Source organism: Sapajus apella, unplaced genomic scaffold (assembly GCF_009761245.1).
Source record: "Sapajus apella isolate SASKATOON/1434 unplaced genomic scaffold, GSC_monkey_1.0 scaffold92, whole genome shotgun sequence".
Lineage (NCBI taxonomy): Eukaryota > Metazoa > Chordata > Mammalia > Primates > Cebidae > Sapajus > Sapajus apella.
Window position 1 is genome coordinate 6790240 of NW_022437032.1, and position 18466 is coordinate 6808705.

Genomic DNA, 18466 nt, shown 5'->3' on the forward strand with positions numbered 1-18466 from the left:
ATTTCATAGGTTTAGTGATCACATGTGATGGCAGTATTTCTTTTAATTTTTTCTATCTTAAGATAGAAAATAAGATAGCTTTGTAAGGCAACACCTTACAAAGGTGTTTTTTTGAAAAGTTAATTTCATGTATCATTTAACACCTTCCTTCTTTCTGACTGAGTCCCAAGAGTTTCACTGACATTTTCAAACTCTCCCTGCTTTGTATTCTTGAAGGATGAGGACTGTTAAATTGAAAAATGTTTTTCACGAGGGAACATACTATGGTTTTGTATGAGTACAGAAGGATTTGTTTCCTCCACTTAGTAGCCAACATTTTGCAGAGGGCATCACATTACACCCACGATTTGGGAAAAAGCCCATATAAATTACCAAGTGTCTTTCCTAAATTGTAATTATATCCAGGAAGTGAGTTTGAGTCTGCTCCTTTCTGTGTTTATTTCTTTCAACTTACCACAGTATTCATATGCATGTTTCTGCACACTCAAGGAGTCTCAAAAGATACATGCCACTGTCACATCTCAATAAAGCGGCACAATACTTTCTGTTAGCTGGGATCCACTACACCTCTCCACCTCCATATCTAGCTCCATAAAGATGTTGCATCAGTCTAGTCAGTCATTCAGTCTCAATCCCTGAGAATTGCTATGTTCCTAACTTCCCAGAAACACCAGTTTATTTTTATACTCTGTCCTGAATTCATAAAGCCAGAGAACCCTCACCTCACATACTATTAAAAAAAATAATTTGTAATAGTGTTGGCAATGGCTTTCTTTGAAAGCCTAAGAAGATTAGAGGCATTATTAACTTCCCTTTATCCAGGAAAACATATTACTTCTTTACACACTAGAAGAAAAATCAATTTTCCCTTTCAGAAATCACAAAGACTTTTCTAGAAAAGGATGCATGCACTAACATATTCATGATTCTATTCATCATACATAATGTATAATATAACAAACAAACATTAGAGTCTTCATGAAACCCTTCCAAAATCCTCTATATGAGCATGCACATCAGTAAGTTTTGAAGAAACAGGTTAAGAGCATTCCTGGTTAGTATGGCCCATATCAAGGATCAATAACTGACTGCTCACAAGATACACCTGGCCCAGAAGTAGTTTGGTTTGCATTGTATTAAAAAAAAAAAATTTTTTTTTTTTTTTTTTGAGAGGAAGTCTCACTCTGTCACCTAGGCTGGAGTGTAGTGGGGCTATCTTGGCTCACTGCAACCTCTGCCTCCTGGGTTCAAGCAATACTTCTGACTCAGTCTCCTGAGTAGCTGGGATTACAGGTGCATGCCACCATGCCTGGATAATTTTCGTATTTTCAGTAGAGATGGGGTTTTGCATTGTTGCCCAGGCTGGTCTCAAACTCCTGACCTCAGGTAATCTGCCCTCCTCAGCCTCTCAAAGTGCTGGGATTACAGGTGTGAGTCACGACATCCGGTCATTTTTTTTTTTTTTTTTTGGAGACGGAGTTTCGCTCTTGTTACCCAGGCTGGAGTGCAATGGCACGATTTCGGCTCACCGCAACCTCCGCCTCCTGAGTAGCTGGGACTACAGACACGCGCCACCATGCCCAGCTAATTTTTTTGTAGTTTTAGTAGAGACGGGGTTTCACCATGTTGACCAGGATGGTCTCGATCTCTTGACCTTGTGATCCACCCGCCTCGGCCTCTCTAAGTGCTGGGATTACAGGCTTGAGCCACCGCGCCCGGCCATTTTTTTTTTTTTAAAGGTAAGATCTCCCTCTGTCACCCAGGCTAGAGGGCACTGACACAATCATAACTCACTGCAGCTCTGACCTCCTGGGTGTAAGCAATGCTTTTGCCTCAGCTTCCCCAGTTGATAGGACTATAGGCACGCATCACCACACCCGGCTAATTTTTTTTTTAAGACACAGTCTCACTCTGTTGCCCAGGCTGGAGCGGAACGGCGTGATCTCGGCTCACTGCCTCTGGGTTGAAACGATTTTCCTGCCTCAGCCTCCTGAGTAGCTAGGATAACAGGTGTGTGACACCATGCCCAGCTAATTTTTGTATTTTTAGTGGAGACGGGGTTTCATCGTGTTGGTCAAGCTGGTCTTGAACTCTTGACCTTGTGACCCACCTGCCTTGGCCTCCCAAAGTGCTGGGATTACAGGCGTGAGCCATCACACCGGGTCCACCTGGTTAATTTTTAAATTTTTTGTAGAGACAGGGTCTTGCCATGTTGCCCAGACTGATCTTCCTGCCTTGCCCTCTGAAATTACCGGGATTAAAGGCATGAACCACTATGCCTGGCTGTATTTCAAAATTTTTTGAAATTACTTGCTAACATTTAAAAATGAAGGCACTTCATATAAACATCCTTATTTTTCAATCAAAATCGGGAATCTGATCTTGCAAAACTAGTCTGAATCCCCAGAATTAGCTAGTTCTAAAAAATACCTGCTACTTAACCAGGGCATGTATTCTCCTGATATTACCAGTCTCCACTTGGCCTCGCTCCCTCATTTAACATCTGAGTCCTGTGAACACCTGAGTTTGAAATTTTAATTCTAAGTTTTTAATGGAATCTGGTCAAATTTAGGAAGAAAAAAACTCTCGGTCTTAAAATATATTAATTAAATCTAAACCAACAGAAAGATTAAGAGACATTAACTGATTACTTGGTTTCTTTCACTTAATCAGTTTTTAGGCAATTACTCTCCGCCTTATGCCCTAATTATTTTATCTCTACAGCAGGCAGGTTTTAAGTGGGTATTTTGGAAAAGGTCAAAGAACAAAGCATTCTAAACATGTCAGTACTTTTTCTCCCTAAACTAGTACTTTTCAATCCCAGAAGATGCCAAATAAAAGCTACTGAGAAAAAGAAACAACATACCATGGTATAGCAGCTATAACATATAAATCATGCTTGAGAACCCAAGGGTGAATCTTTTAAAAATATTTTTATAAGGAGGCAGATAATACATAATTTCTCTCACCTGTCCTTAAGGAATTAATCAACCAAACAACATTTATTTTCTTTACCTGGACGTCTGATGGCAGGATCAGGATCGAGGGTTTTCTTTAAATATTCTGTTAGTGTTTGCAAATTTGCATCGCTGAGCTCCATTGCTATAGGATCTAAAATAAAAAATGAGGTTTGGGTAACTAGTCACAAGAAAAAAGTGATTTACATACAAAAATCTGTTTATATTATAGGTCTTTATCTCTGAAAGTCATTTGTTCCTTGTTTTTTATATGGGTAATAAACCTGACTCTGAGACAAGAATCCCAGAAAATAAGATGTGTCTCTTCCCCCAGCCAAATCAATAGTGAGACAATTTTGTGATAAGGGAGAAAAAAAAATCCCCAAATTTCAAAAAGACAGTCATAGAAAAACAGCTGAATGACTGCCTGAAGTCACCAAGAAGTTTATATGATTTAATGCTATGGGCAAGGGCAAAAAGACGGTAAAAAAAAAAAAAAAAAAAAAAAAAAAACACTAGAGGAACTTATTAAAAAGGCCCCACAAGGAGGCCAGGCGTGGTGACTCAGGCCTGTAATCCCGGCACTTTGGCAGGCTAAGGCAAGTGGATTGCTTGAGCTCAGGAGTTGGAGACCAGGCTGGGCAACATGGCGAGACCCCTTCTCTACCAAAACCACACAAAAATGGAAGCCGGGCATGGTGGCTCACGCCTGTAAACCCAGCACTTTGGGAGCCTGAGGCAGGTGGATCACATGAGGTCAGTAATTTGAGACCAGCCTGACGAACATGATGAAACCCTGTCTCTACTAAAAATACAAAAATTAGCTAGACGTGGTGGTGGGAGCCTGTAATCCCAGTTACTTGGGAGGCTGAGGCAGGAGAATTGCTTGAACCCAGGAGGCAAAGGTTGCAGTGAGCTGAAATCGCACCATTGCACTGCAGCCTGGTACATAACAGCAATAAGGGCAAAAATCTGTCTCAAAACAAATAAAACCAAAAAATTAGCCAGCTGTGGTGGTGTGCGCCTTTGGTCCCAGCTACTCAGAAGGCTGAGGTGGGAAGACTACTTGAGCTTGTGGGCAGAGATTGCAGTGAGCTGAGATGGTGCCACTGCAATCCAGCATGGGTGACGGAGCAAGACCCCATCTCCCCCGCCCCAACACACAAAAAGCCCCACAATGAGAAATTAAAATTTTAACCACCAAATAAATATCCCATATAAAGTTCTGAGATTAAAAAAAGAATAAATTCCTTCATATACAACATGCAATTGCAAATACTAAAAACAATGCTAACAATTTGCATCTAGGGAGATAATTCTGGAGTTCGGAAGATGACAGCTAAGGTTATAATTCTAGACATTTTCATATTTAAAGCTTAAACAAAATGAAATCACAGAATATCCTTATGACTGACCAAAAAACTTCACATCTAACAGATTACAAATTAAAAAAAATTTTTTTTATAGAGACAAGGTCTCACTATGTTGTCCAGGCTGGTCTCAAACTCCTGGACTCAAGTGATCCTCCTGCCTTGGCCAACCAATGTGCTAGGTTTACCGGTGTGAGCCACTGTGCCCAGCACATAAATTTTAAGCTAACTAAATGATCTATGTTGATTTAACTAGTAACAATATAGGCGAAGAAATACACAGTTCAAGAGATTTATTGTACAACACAGTGACTATAATAATTGTATCGTATTCTTGAAAATTACTGGGTATATTTTAAGTGCTTTCACCACCAAAAAAAATCCAAGTATGTGAAGTAATATATATGTTAATTAGCTTGGTTTAGCTATTCTACAATGTATACATACTTCAAAACATGCATACCACAAATACATACAATTTGGTCAATTAAAAATGGGGAAGAAAAGGGAGTCTGAACCTACCCAATTAAAAGGAAAAAAACAAAAAACAAAAAAAAAAAAAACAACAAAAAAAACAACCACACACAAAAACAGCACATACACAGAGTATAAGTGTCAGCATGTGCATGATTACCAACAGAATACAAATCCTGGGAATCTCACCAATGAAGCTTTACTGTCTTGAACTTGTTGGTGAGTTGATGAAATTAGGTGCAAATTGAGGGAACTTTTTGGGGGTGACAGAGTGTTCTAAAATTGACTGTGGTGACACATGCATAATCTACATAAATTTACTATGATTTCCCAAACAGTTCACTTAAAATGGAAAAGTCTTAAAGTATGTAAATTGTACTCCAATAAAACTATCTTAGGCCAGTAATCCCGGCACTTTGGGAGGCTGAGGGGGGTGGATCACTTGAGGTTAGGAGTTTGAGACCAGCCTGGCCAACATGGTGAAACCTTGTTTATACTAAAAATACAAAATTAGCTGGGCATGGTAGCGTGCACCTGTAATCCCAGTTATTTGAGTAGCTGAGGCAGGAGAATTGCTGGAACCTGGAGGCAGAGGTTGCAGTGAGCCAAGATTGTGCCACTGCACTCCAGCCTCTCAAAGAGTGAGACTCCCTCAAAAAAAAAAAAGAAAAAAAAATATATATATATATAAACAAACGTGTTTTTGAAAACTCCACTTATGCTTAGATCCCATTAGGCAGCTTTTAGATATATAGCCACATGTACATGGGAAAGTGGAGCCCTTTCAGACAAACCATGCAACAATTAACCAGACGCTTCTATGAAAAAGAAGATAAAAGTTAAACACACGATTTTTGTAAAATGTAAAAAAGCTCAGTCGAAAAAGGTCAAAGATACCATAATTCAAAGTTTGCAAAAAAAAAACAAAAAAAAAAAACAAAAAAAAAAAAACAAAAACTTCACACACACATCCAAATATACAGAAAACTAAAAACACACTCCAAATGTAAAACAGTGATAACATCTAGGTGATGGATATAAGGAGGGTTTTATTCTTTTCCTATTTTTCTAATCTTACAATCACCTCTATGCGTTACACATTTACAGTCAGGAATTTTTTAATTTTTTCGAGACAGAGTCTTCCTCTGTGGCCCAGAATGGAGTGCAAGAGCACAATCATAGCTCACCACAGCCTCGAGTAGCTGGGACTAGAGGTCCAATCAACCACACCTGGCTAAGTTTTGTATTTTTTGTAGAAATGGGGTTTCACCACATTGTGCAAGCTGGTCTCGAACTCCTGACCTGAAGCAATCTTCCTGCCTCAGCATTCCAAAGCACCAGATTACAGGCATGAGCCACCACACCAAGACACATTTTATTTATTTTTAAAATGTCCACGACAATATACAATCAAGTTCCTGTCCCTGAAGGAGCTTCCTAATAGTCTGGAAGACAAGACACAACTGAAATGCCAAGTACAGGCCTATATACCCTTTACTAAAGTGATGAAATCCAAAAATCAATAAACTGAGTTTTCTTTTTTTTTTTTTTTGAGACGGAGTTTCACTCATGTTACCCAGGCTGGAGGGCAATGGTGCGATCTCGGCTCGCCGCAACCTCCGCCTCCTGGGTTCAGGCAATTCTCCTGCCTCAGCCTCCTGAGTAGCTGGGACTACAGGCATGCGCCACCATGCCCAGCTGATTTTTTGTATTTTTAGTAGAGATGGGGTTTCACCATGTTGACCAGGATGGTCTCGATCTCTTGACCTTGTGATCCACCCGCCTCGGCCTCCCAAAGTGCTGGGATTACAGGCTTTAGCCACCGTGCCCAGCCGGTTTTTTTTTTTTTTTTTTTTTTTTTAAAAAAAATTTTTAGCAAAATCACTTAGCAAAACCAGCCTGAACTGTCTGAGGCTAACAACATAGATTTATCTCACTTAGTATGCAAATGTTTCACTAAAGAAATATCAGTATGTTTGGTTACAGGGTACTATCCCAGGCCCCACTGGGCATGTTGTTTGGTGCATCCCAAAAAAATTCCAGATTCTGAAACTTCTGTCCCCTGAAGTGCCAAATGAATCACAAAGACAGCGCCTTAAGTGTTAAGAGGTTCAGAAGGGAGTCACCGGGTTATGTGGCCATCCAAGATTTTCCAGAGCCCGAGTCTTGAGCTGAACCTTGAGAATAGTGGACTAGGAGATCAAGATCAGGTCATATAGCTTCCTCCATACTTGGCTGAAGAGTGCTATGATTTAATGAATGGGGAAGACATGAAGGTTTTCTCAAGTGGGTAAAAATGTAATGAAAGTATAGAGGAACTTTGGGCTGGTGATGGTTTTTACAATGGGAGAGATGTCACATTTATGAACCGGGCACACAATGCTATATGTTTTCATAGGCTTTGTATGATTTATTCCACACAAGCATCTTACATACAAAGAAGGGCACTCAGGTTGACTAAGTCACACATAGTTAATACATAACGATCAGATTCAAATCAGTTCAACTCCTCTTTCTACTACCCAAGGCTGCCTCTTAGGTGGAAATGAGAGAGAGAGGACTGACCTGGAGTGAAAGCACTCACAACAAAAAGGCTGATGTGAAAAGAGGGCAGCCAAAGACTACTGGGCAGCAGGGAGCCAGATGATAAGAAAATACATCTAATGCAGTGCTTATGCAGGGCACTCCAAATATCAAGAAACACCAACCTTCTAAAGAGAATTATCTGTATTCTACATGCTGCAGGTCCTTCCCCTTAATTAGAAAATGTGTTTATCACAGGAAGCTAATGTTCTGATTGACTGAGTAGATCCCATCACCTACCTAATCACTCTTTCTAATCCAGGGTATACCACTCTATAGGTGTGAAGATCAAGTCTCATTAAACCACACATACAATCTATTGAGAGGCTACACCCTTTATAGTTTTTTATATCATAAGTTTGGAAAATGCTACACATTATATCCTGCCCCACTTTGGAGATTCACAATACAAAAACCACTTTAAACTCACAAAACTACTGGTTTACATCGATTAATCCACAGTCTCCATTGTTAGGAGGCAGAGGCAGGTGGATCACTTGAGCCTAGGAGGTCAAGACCTGCCTGGGCAACATGGCAAAACCCCATCTCTACTAAAAATACAAAATATTAGGCCGGGCGCAGTGGCTCACGCCTGTAATCCCAGCACTTTCAGAGAGAGACCCCGTCTCAATAATGACAACAAAAATACAAAAAGTTAGCCAGGCGTGGTGGCGTGCGCCTGTAGTCCCAGCTACTCGGGAGGCTGAGGTGGGAGGATTGTCCAGTCTCTCCCACTATTTGGCTACAGAACTCCTCTTGAATAGAACACACTTTGGAAAGCAATGGTTTATTTTCCTATGCCTTTCTTCTGTATTGACATGCTGGATCAGTCATGAAATTATGGAAGTTTGAGCCAGGTGTGGTAGCTCACTCCTGTAATCCCAGCACTCTGGGAGGCGGAGACGGGCGGATCACCTGAGGTCAGTAGTTCGAGACCAGCCTGGCCAACATGGCGAAACCCCCTCGCTACTAAAAATACAAAAATTAGCCAGGCATGGTGGCACATGCCTGTAATCCCAACTGCTCAGGAGGCTGAGGCAGGAAAATTGCTTTAACCTGGGAGGCAGAGGTTGCAGTGAGCTAAGATTGTGCCACTGCACTCCAGCCTGAGAAACTCCGTCTCAAAAAAAAAAAAAAAAAAAGTTAGTTTGCTGTGGCCAAGTTAAATCATTAACATTAGTGTATCTGAGTTAAAGAAAATTGGCCGTTCTTTGTCATATGTAAATTTATTCTCCCTTGGGGATTCATGCAATTGGTGGGAGAAGATTTACAGATCTATTTTGTCTTTAAAAAAAAAAAAAAGAGGCCAGGTGTAGTAGCTCACATCTGTAATCCCAACACTTTGGGAGGCAAGGGCAGGCGGGTTGGGGATCACAAGGGCAGGAGTTTGAGACCACCCTGGCCTACATGGTGAAACCTCGTCTCTACTAAAAACTAAAATAAGTTGGGTGCGGTGGCGCATGCCTATAATCCCAGCTACTTGGGAGGCTGAGGCAGGACAACTGCTAGAACCTGGGAGGCAGAAGTTGCAGTGAGCTGAGGTTGCGCCATTGCACTCCAGCCTGGGCAACAAGAGCAAAACTCTGTCTCAACAAACAAACAAACAAACAACAACAAAAATGAGCCAGGGGGTCTCACTGTATTGTCCAGATTGGATTCTAACTCCTGGGCTCAAGCAATCCGCCTGCCTCAGCCTCTGGAATAGCTGGGACTAGAAGCACATGCCACCACACAGCACTTATTTTCTTGATTTTTTAAATTACATGCCTCAATAAATCTGCATTCCACTTTCTTCATTATGTTTCTCTAGCACTTGTATATTTCTCAACTAAAACTCCTTAGATTCCTCATAATTATTTGTATTAAACACCCAAACTCCTGCCCAGGAGTGGTGGCTGACACCTGTAAGCCCAGCAGTTTGGGAGGTCAAGGCAGACAGACTGCTTGAGCCTGCAGCCTGGGCAACACGGCAATAACCAGTCTCTCCTAAAAATACAAAAAATTAGCCAGGTGTGGTGGCACACACCTGTAGTCCCAGCAAGCTGAGGACCCAGTGAGTTGTAATCCTGCCACTGCATTCCAGCCTGGGCAATGGGAGTGAGACCTGCCTCCAAAAAACAAACAAAAAACCAAATCCCTTACCACAGCAAAGTCTACGCAATCTGGAATCTATTCACCTCATCTCCTGTATCTTCTTGGCTCCTGCTACATTCCAGACACAAAAGCCTTCTAACTAGCCACAAGAGTTCTCCCTGACCATAATAATGCTCATCCTCTAATTTGATAAAGGGCACCATTCAGCTCTCAGCACACTGTCTACTCTTCAAAATGGTCTTCTATGACTACATCATCCTAGTTTTGCTGTGTTAGCAATTATCCTCATTTGAAACCATCTTCAGCTTCTTTATTGTCTCCCACATACACCAGACTGCAAGCTCCTGAGCACAGGGACTTTTGTATGCTCAGGACCTTCGACATTACCTGGCACACAGTACATAGTAAGCATTTGTTGTATGAACTAAAGGATAAGTCACAACATGTCAGTCATCCAGCAAAACATGAGTTTCCAGTCAAGATTGGAGACTATCCCTTGAGGGTCAATCATTAGCAGCCCCAACATAATGTGGGAACTCACTTACATGAATGTCAGATAAATAAATGACCAACTTAACTGCCACAATTAAAATTGTTTATTAAAAAGTGCTTCAAGAAAGTGAATTTTTAGATTTGTTCTGCTCTGGCAGAGTGGCTCATGCCTATAATCCCAGCGCTTTTGGGGGCTGAGGTGGAAGGATCATTTGAGGCTAGGAAATCAAGACCAGTGTGGGCAACACAGTGAGACCTGCCTCTACAAAAATTAAAAAAATTAGCCAAGCATGGTAGTGAGTACTTGTAGTCTCAGCTGCTCTGGAGGATGAGGCAGAAGGTTAAGTCAAGCCCAGAATTTTAAGGCTGCAGTGAGCTATGATCATGCCACTGCATTCTAACTTGGGCAACAGAGTGAGATGCTTGTCTCTGAAAAAAGAGAGACAGATTTGTCCTATATTACCTGTTAAAACATGTGAGTGCTTATACTTTTGTTTCAGGGTTCTGTACTTATTGTTCCCTCTGCCCACAGAGCTCTGCCCATGGAAAGCCACATGGTTCTCACTGCCCACTTCATTCTCATTCAGGACTTTTTTTTTTTTTTTTTTGAGACAGCGATCTTGCTCTGTCAACCAGGCTGGAGTGCAGTGGTGCAAACATTACTCACCTCAGCCTCCAACTACTGGGTTCAAGTGATACTCCCACCTCAGCCTTAAGTAGCTGGGATTACAGGTGTGTAATATCTTGCCTGGCTAATTTTTCCATTTTTAGTAGAGATGAGGTGTTGCTATGCTGCCCAGGCTGGAAGGACTCTTTTCTTCTTCTTCTTTTTTTTTTTTTTAAAAAGACAAAGTCTCTGGCCCAACGCGATGGCTCACATCTGTAATTCCGGCAAGGGAGGCCAAGGTAGGTGGATCATGAGGTCAAGAGATCGAGATCATCCTGGCCAACATGGTGAAACCCCGTCTCTACTGAAAATACAAACATTTGTTGGGTGTGGTGGCACCCACCTGTAGTCCCAAGTACTTGGGAGGCTGAGGCAGGAGAATTGCTTGAACCCAGAGGTGGAGGTTGGAGTGAAACGAAATCGAGCCACTGCATTCCAGCCTGGCAACAGAGCAAGGCTCCGTCTCAAAATAAAAAAGAAAAAGACAGAGTCTCACTCTAGACTGCCCAGGCTGGAGTGTAGTGTCATGATCTCAGCTCACTGCAGCCTCCACCTCTCAGGTTTAAGTGATTCTCCTGCCTCAGTCTCCCAGGTAACTGGAACTACAGGTGCAAGCCATCATGCCCAGCTGATTTTTGTATTTATAGTAGAGACTGGGTTTCACTGTGTTGGCCAGGCTGATCTTGAACTCCTGACCTCAGGTGATCTGCCCTACTCCACCTCCAAAAGTGCTGGGATTACAGGTATGAGCCCCCGGGCTGGGTCTAGAAGGACTCTTTCAAACGTCATCTTTTTTTCAGAGATGCCTTGCCGCACCATCCTATCTAAAAGAGCATTCACCTCAGTTACTCTCCATGCACTTACTCTACTATTTTCCAGGCATATTAACTTCTTTTGTCATTTCCTATGATTCTCTCTTTACCACATTGTAAACTCCACTGATAGTAGCGACTTTGTGCTTTGTTCACTGCTGTCTCCCTAGAGCCTTACAATAGTGATGAGCACCTGTTATATATTTGTTGTACTATTTTAAAGAGCTAGATACCTTTGATTTTTCCATCAAAAATATTCTTCATCTTTATTTCGGTCAGTTGACTGTGTCACATAGAAAGAGGTGGACACATTCTTCTAGATTCTAAAACCACAAGAGGCTGAGCAAGGTGGCTCACTCCTGTGATCCCAGCACTTTGGGAGGCCAAGAAGGGGGGTTTACTTAAGCGCAAGGACCATTTGGGACCAGATTCAGCAACAATAGTGAGACCCTTTCTCTACAAAAAATTTAAAAAATTAGCTGGGGTCAGTGGTGCCCTCCTATTGTCCTAGCTACTAGGGAAGCTGAGGCAGGACTGCTTGAGCCAGGGAGGTCTAGGTTGCAATAAGCTGAGATCTTGCCACTGCACTCCAGTCTGGGTGACTGAGTGAAATCCTGTCTCCAAAGTTGAGGTGCTAGAGCAGGACTATTTTTTTTTTTTTTAGACAGTCTCGTTCTGTCACCAGGCTAGAGTGCAGTGACGCAATTTCGGCTCACTGCAACCTCTACGTTCCGGGTTCAAGCGATTCTCCTGCCTCTGCTTCCCGAGTAGCTGTGACAGCACCACCATACCCGGCTAATTTTTTGTATTTTAGCAGAAACAGCGTTTCACCATCTTAGCCAGGATGGTCTCCATCTCCTGACCTGGTAATCCACCCACCTAGGCCTCTGAAAGTGCTGGGATTACAGGCGTGGGCCACCATGCCTGGCTGGATTAAGGCTATTTTTAAGTTTAAAAAAAAAAAAAACAAAACGTGGTAGGGTGAGGTGGCTCATGCGTGTAATCCCAGTAATGCCAACACTTTCAGAGGCCAAGGCAGGTGGATCACTTGAGGTCAGGAGTTCAAGACCAGCCTGACCAACATGGAGAAACCCTGTCTCTACTAAAAATACAAAATTAGCCAGGTATGGTGACACATGCCTGTAATCCCAGCTACTCAGATGGCTGAGGCAGCAGAATCGTTTGAACCGAGGTTGTGGTGAGCTGAGATCGTGCTATTGCACTCCAGCCTGGGTAACGAGTGAAACTCCGTCTCAAAAAAAAAAAAAGTGAAGCCAGGCATGATGGCTCATGCCTAAAATCCTAGCACTTTTGGGAGGCCGAGGTGGGTGGATCACCTGAGGTCAGGAGTTTGAGACCAGCCTGACCAACATGGAGAAACCCCGTGTCTACTAAAGATACAAAATTAGCCGAATGTGATAGCGCATGCCTGTAACCCCAGCTACGAAGGAGGCTAAGGCAGGAGAATCGCTTGAACCTGGGAGGTGGAGGTTGCGGTTAGCTGAGATTGTGCCATTGCACTCCAGCCTGAGCAACAAGTGTGAAATTCCACCTAAAAAAAAAAAAAAAATGTGTGGGGTTACATAAACATACATGTTATAATCCCTCGAAGTTAAAATACTACATAGACTCTAGAATCTTACTATTTTTTGAGACAAGGTCTGGCTGTTGCTCAGGCTGGGGGAATGCAGTGGTGCAATTGTGCCTGAAACCTCTGCCTCCTGTGTTCAAGCCATCCTCCTACCTCAGCCTCCCAAGTAGCTGGGACTATAGGCACACATCACCACACCTGGCTAATTTTTGAATTATTTTTGTAGACAGAGGTTCCCATGTTCCCCAGGCTGACATGGAACTCCAGAGCTCAAGTGATCCGCCCACCTTGGCCTCCCCAAATTATGCTTTGGGAATACTCTTTAAGAACTAAGGATTTGTCAACAAATCCTTTTTATATTGCCTTACTGATAAAGTCTATAAAACCAAATTCCAAGCTTATCCTTGATTTGAGAAAATAAGTGAAATCGGCGACTTTCAGAGAACCTTCTATAGGTATTCACAATTATCAACAAGATCAACGTTTAATTATCTTATTTGACCACCCTCTGAAATATTAGCAATATACAAATGCAAAAAGTGTTACTGATCTAAAAATGACTCAAACTAGAAACAAAAAATTCATTTTGGCCAAGTGGGGTGGTTCACGCCTATAATCCCAACTCGTTGGAAAGCTGGGGTGAGCAGATTGCTTGAGTCCAGGAGTTTGAGACCAACCTGGGCAACATGGTGAAGCCCCATCTCTATAAAAAATACGCAAAAATTAGTTGAGTGGGATGGTGCACGCCTGTAGTCCTACATACTGGGGAGTCTGAGGTAGGAGGATGGCCTCAGCCCAGGTCAGCCTAGGCAACAGAGTGAGATGGTGTCTTGAAAACCAAACCAAAACAAAAAAAACAAAGAGAGAGAAGAGAAGAATTCATTTTATCACCTTTAAATAAGGGGGTGACACTTTCTTCATGGAACTATCTTTGGAAATCCCTTATGAATATACAATTTAAAAAATTTTTTTAAATGTACCGCAATCAATCAGTTATGACAGATATCTCAATTTCCAAGCTCTTCTTGTTGAATGAATGGCCAGACCTAAGTCTAGCATCTTCCCACAGGCCCTCAGTTATAGGTGAAGATTTCTGGAATAAAAGTTTTGCTTTCCGAGGCCATCTCACAGACATCTGTGACATAAGCTGATCCAAGATGTGTGCCTTTTTCTTAGACATTTCCTTAACACATTAGAGAACCATTCCCTTACATTTGGGAAGAGGGAAAGAGATCCAATAAATAAAAACTATCTGGCACTCAAATATCAAGAACATATCCCAACACTTCAACCTACTCTCTGCTTTCTCATCAAAGGAATATACCACTTAGAATCATATCCAAACTCCTTACATTGCCTACAAAGCTCTCTATGATCTGGGTCCTGGATACTTCTCCCTTCTTCAGACAACACTCTAGGAACCTAAGATGTTCCTCAAATATTTCAATATTCCAAGCCAGTTCCTGTCCTTGAGCCTTTGCACAATTTTTTTTTTTTTTTGAGACGGAGTTTCGCTCTCGTTACCCAGGCTGGAGTGAAATGGCGCGATCTCGGCTCACCGCAACCTCCGCCTCCTGGGTTCAGGCAATTCTCCTGCCTCAGCCTCCTGAGTAGCTGGGATTACAGGCACATGCCACCATGCCCAGCTGATTTTTTGTATTTTTAATAGAGACGGGGTTTCACCATGTTGACCAGGATGGTCTCGATCTCTTGACCTTGTGATCCACCCGCCTCGGCCTCCCAAAGTGCTGGGATTACAGGCGTGAGCCACCGCGCCTGGCCCGCCTTTGCACATTCTACTCCCTCCACCTGGAATGTTCTTCCCCTCACCTTTTAATGGCTGGTCTCCATGCAAATGTTCCCTCCTCAGAGAAGCCTTCTTCATCTGTCACATCATTCTATCACTATCTGAAATTATCTAATGTTTTCTCTTTCACCCACGAGAATACATGGTCCTTTAAGGTAAGGGAACTTGCCCATTTTCGTTTTCTCACTATATTCCCAGAGATTAAGTGGATGCTCAATAAACTTATTAAATGAGTAAAGAAACAAATTAATTCCAAAACTAGAGGATTGCTTTTGCATCCATCCAATCCTCTGTCCCGAACCCCAACCAGTAGAAGTAATCAGAAGGGGAGGGAGACTTTCCTTGCACTGATGGTAAGAAGTGAAAGATAAAGGTATTATAGGACGGGAGAGACTAGATTCATTAAGATCTTCTGAAAGCATGAAAAAAAAATTTAGACACACAAGGAAAGGCCAAAGATCTGACTATGTCGGCCCAAGGTGAGGAGAAAAAGAGCAACTGTTGGAATCCAAGAGGAAAGGGTCCCCTTCTGTGCCTCCAAGGAAGAATAATATTTATGCATCTACCATGTGGCAAACAAAGGTAGGGTGGCACCCATCAGGAGAGAGAAGCAAGACAGACAAGGTCCTTGCTCTCAAAGAGCTTACGTTCTAGCAGTTGAGAAAGACAATAAACGAGTAAGCAATAAGTAATTGTTAGTAAATGCTATCAAGTAACTAAAACCAAGTGATGTTGATGGAGAGCTGTGGGAGAGAAAGGTCCTAGAGAGGCTGATTGGGCACCCTGGCCAACATGGTGAAACCCTGTCTACTAAAAATACACAAATGAGCCGGGCGTGGTGGCACACATCTGTAATCTCAGCTACTATGAAGGCTGAGGCAGAATAGCTTGAATCCAGGAGGTGGAGGCTGTAGTGAGCTGAGATCGCGCCACTACGATTCCAGCCTGGGCAAAATAGCAAGACTCTCGGAAAAGGAAAAAAAAAAAGAAAAAAAGAGGCTCATTAGAGGAGGCCTAAGGCGAGGGAAACTTGGGAGAGGGAGCCTGCCTTGCAAAGATATGATGTTGACAATTTCCCAGCCAACAAAAGGCACGTGCAAATAACTTTAAATAGAAATAAGCCTGGAATGGGGAAGAAACAGAAAGCCACAGTGGCTAAGAACATGGGTGGGAGAGCTGAATGAACAATGGTCAGCTCCCGCGAAACCTTCGTAAACCACCGTAAATAACTCAGCGCATCCTCAAAGCCACTTTACTAGGTAGATTCCGTTATTAACCCCATTTTGCAGCTAAAGAAATGGAGGCTTAGTGAGGTGAGGTGACCGGCCCCAAGTTACACCCCTAGAGACAGGCTACATCTGGAATGAACACAGACGATCTAATTCCAAAGTCTATGACAGCGTTTCTCCCAAAATCTGGGAAACCCCATGTTACACGGCATTTCTATGTCCCGCGTGTACCGACTAGAATTCTCACAAACAATTCAGTCAAGTGAGCTCACGATGCCCGTTTTACAGTCAGAGATTCGAGTACAGAGGTCAGAGGGGTGAGTTCGGGGGCTTCACTAGAGTTAGGGAAAGGGGCGACCGCGCGGCAGCCGCAGCTCCACGCGCCCGCAGTCCCCGCCTAGGCAGGCCTAGCCGCCGGACACCCAGCTAGCGCTGCCTGCGGCCCCGTGCGCGGAAAACAGACACGCGGGCGCAACCAATAAGGAACGGCCTTCCCGAGCGGCGAGGCGGCGGCGCAGCCTATCAGCGCCGTGATGGAGAGGAAAGGGCGGGCAATCCGCAGGCTTGCGTTAGGCCGCGCCTCAGCTGCCCTCACCCCTCGCAGGCCCCGGGGCCGCCGGACCTGGGCCGGAGACCTAGGACGCCGCGAGGCATGGCAAGCGCTGCCTGAGGAGGCGAAGACCTTGCCTGAGCGCACCGCCCGAGCCCCGGACCTATATTCCGCTCTCGCCCAGAGACGCGGTTCTCACTCCCTAGCGCTCGGAAGTACCAGGAGCGCCTCTTCCCTTCCTCAGCTGGGCCCCAAGAGCCACTCTGGTAGGCCGTGCACGCCCCGCGCCTCACCTCGTGGGGATACAGAAACAGGAGGGAACGCCGGCCGCGGATTGTAGCTGGCACTACCCGCTGCTGCCGCTCCGCCTCACATTCAAACCCCGGCAAAATGGCGCGACAGCTAGGCTGATGCCAGAGAGCATGCGCGAGCGGGCCGCGGCAGGGGGCGGGGCCAGGAATGTTCTAGCCCCACCCAGGTTCGAAGGGCCAATGGGGGCTTCGCTGTTTCTACGCTGACGTCACAAGTGACAGTGCCCTTTGGCTCTGACCATTCTAACAGGCTTCACGAGTCGGGATTTCCAAAGAGGAACGCAGATTCAGCGAGTGGCTGCTGGCATGTGACCTATTTCGATGTCAGGGCTTGGCACGTAGGAGGTGTTCAATGTTGAATGATCCAAGGTCATGCACATAGGGTCTCATATGGAAGAGAACTTCCCGCCCCTCATGGAGCTTCTATTTTAGGGGGAGTATGGTATGTAACTTTTTGGTACTTTTGTTACAGCCCACGAACCCTACATGATCTGGTCCCTGCCAGCGCCTGCCCTCATCACCTTCCGCCTCTCTCCTCTCCTAACCCTCACTCAGCTCTGCCACCCCACCTTCTTTCTGTTCCTCTAAGCTCCAAGCTTATTTCCACTTCAGAGCATTTATACTTGCTGTCCCCTGTGCCTGGGATGTTTTAGATCCCTGAATGATTGGCCCCTTCTTTACATTTAGGTTCCAGCTCCACAAAGAGGCCTACCTGAAATTGCCTACTCACCACCACCCAGCACACAATTTAGGGTTGCTAGATTTAGCAAATAAAAACAGGCTGCCCAGGTCAATGTGAATTTTAGAATCACACTGGCCCTCCTCCAGCTGCTCCCTCCTGCCCATGAGCTGAGTGGGTGTGCTCATCCAGAGCAGATGCCACTCCCTTTCAGACCACACTGCAGTTGCACAAGGCCCTGGAATTCCCAAACCATAGGCCCCTGGCCCGTGGAGACCCTTTCCTGGGTCACTTCTTCAGAGGGTAAGCTGCACAGCAGCTTGAGAGCACCCCCATACCGAAAGGGTGACTGGGGTCAGAAAGGGGTTTGCAGGGTGTTTGGGCAGGGCTGGGCATCCAGGCACTCATGCAAAGCCTTGTGGTGCCTGAGGTGGAGACAGCAGGGTGCCGGTCTTGGGCCAGCTCCCCAGTGCTGCTGCTTTCTGGTGTGGAGCTCTGAGGAGCCTGAGAATTCTTTGACCTGCTCGTCCAGATCTTTACAAAGGTGCATTTATAAAGGAAGGAAGATAGAGTGTATCTTATTCAAAAGCTTTACATATAGCTTTTAAATGTTGACCCTCAGAGCACGTGAGCCGACATTTAGAGCCTGCAAATATTAATCCTGTGCTAAGTGTGTTCTCTGTCCACAGCAGCCAGGGCCCCACATTATTTAGCACTGTCCATCTGCTCTCCGGCACGTCGGAGCAGCCCTTCCCCTGCGTGAGATTCCTTTATGGGGCGAGACCGAAGGGAGCATCAAGGTTGCAGTGAAAGAAATAGGTTGAAAGTGGATCTATGCAGGGTTATCTAT

At 44.2% G+C, this 18466-nt stretch overlaps 1 protein-coding gene across 1 annotated transcript in view; it reads right to left on the minus strand.

Moving 5' to 3' along the window:
• The window catches only part of CSE1L (chromosome segregation 1 like), a 56059-nt gene extending 39005 nt beyond the window's left edge, over positions 1 to 17054 (minus strand). Inside the window, 2 exon segments of the mRNA XM_032256044.1 lie at positions 3016 to 3111; positions 16920 to 17054. Coding sequence (XP_032111935.1) covers positions 3016 to 3100 — 85 coding nt within the window. The 5' untranslated portion in view covers positions 3101 to 3111; positions 16920 to 17054.
• Between the last annotated feature and the right edge of the window lie 1412 nt (positions 17055 to 18466).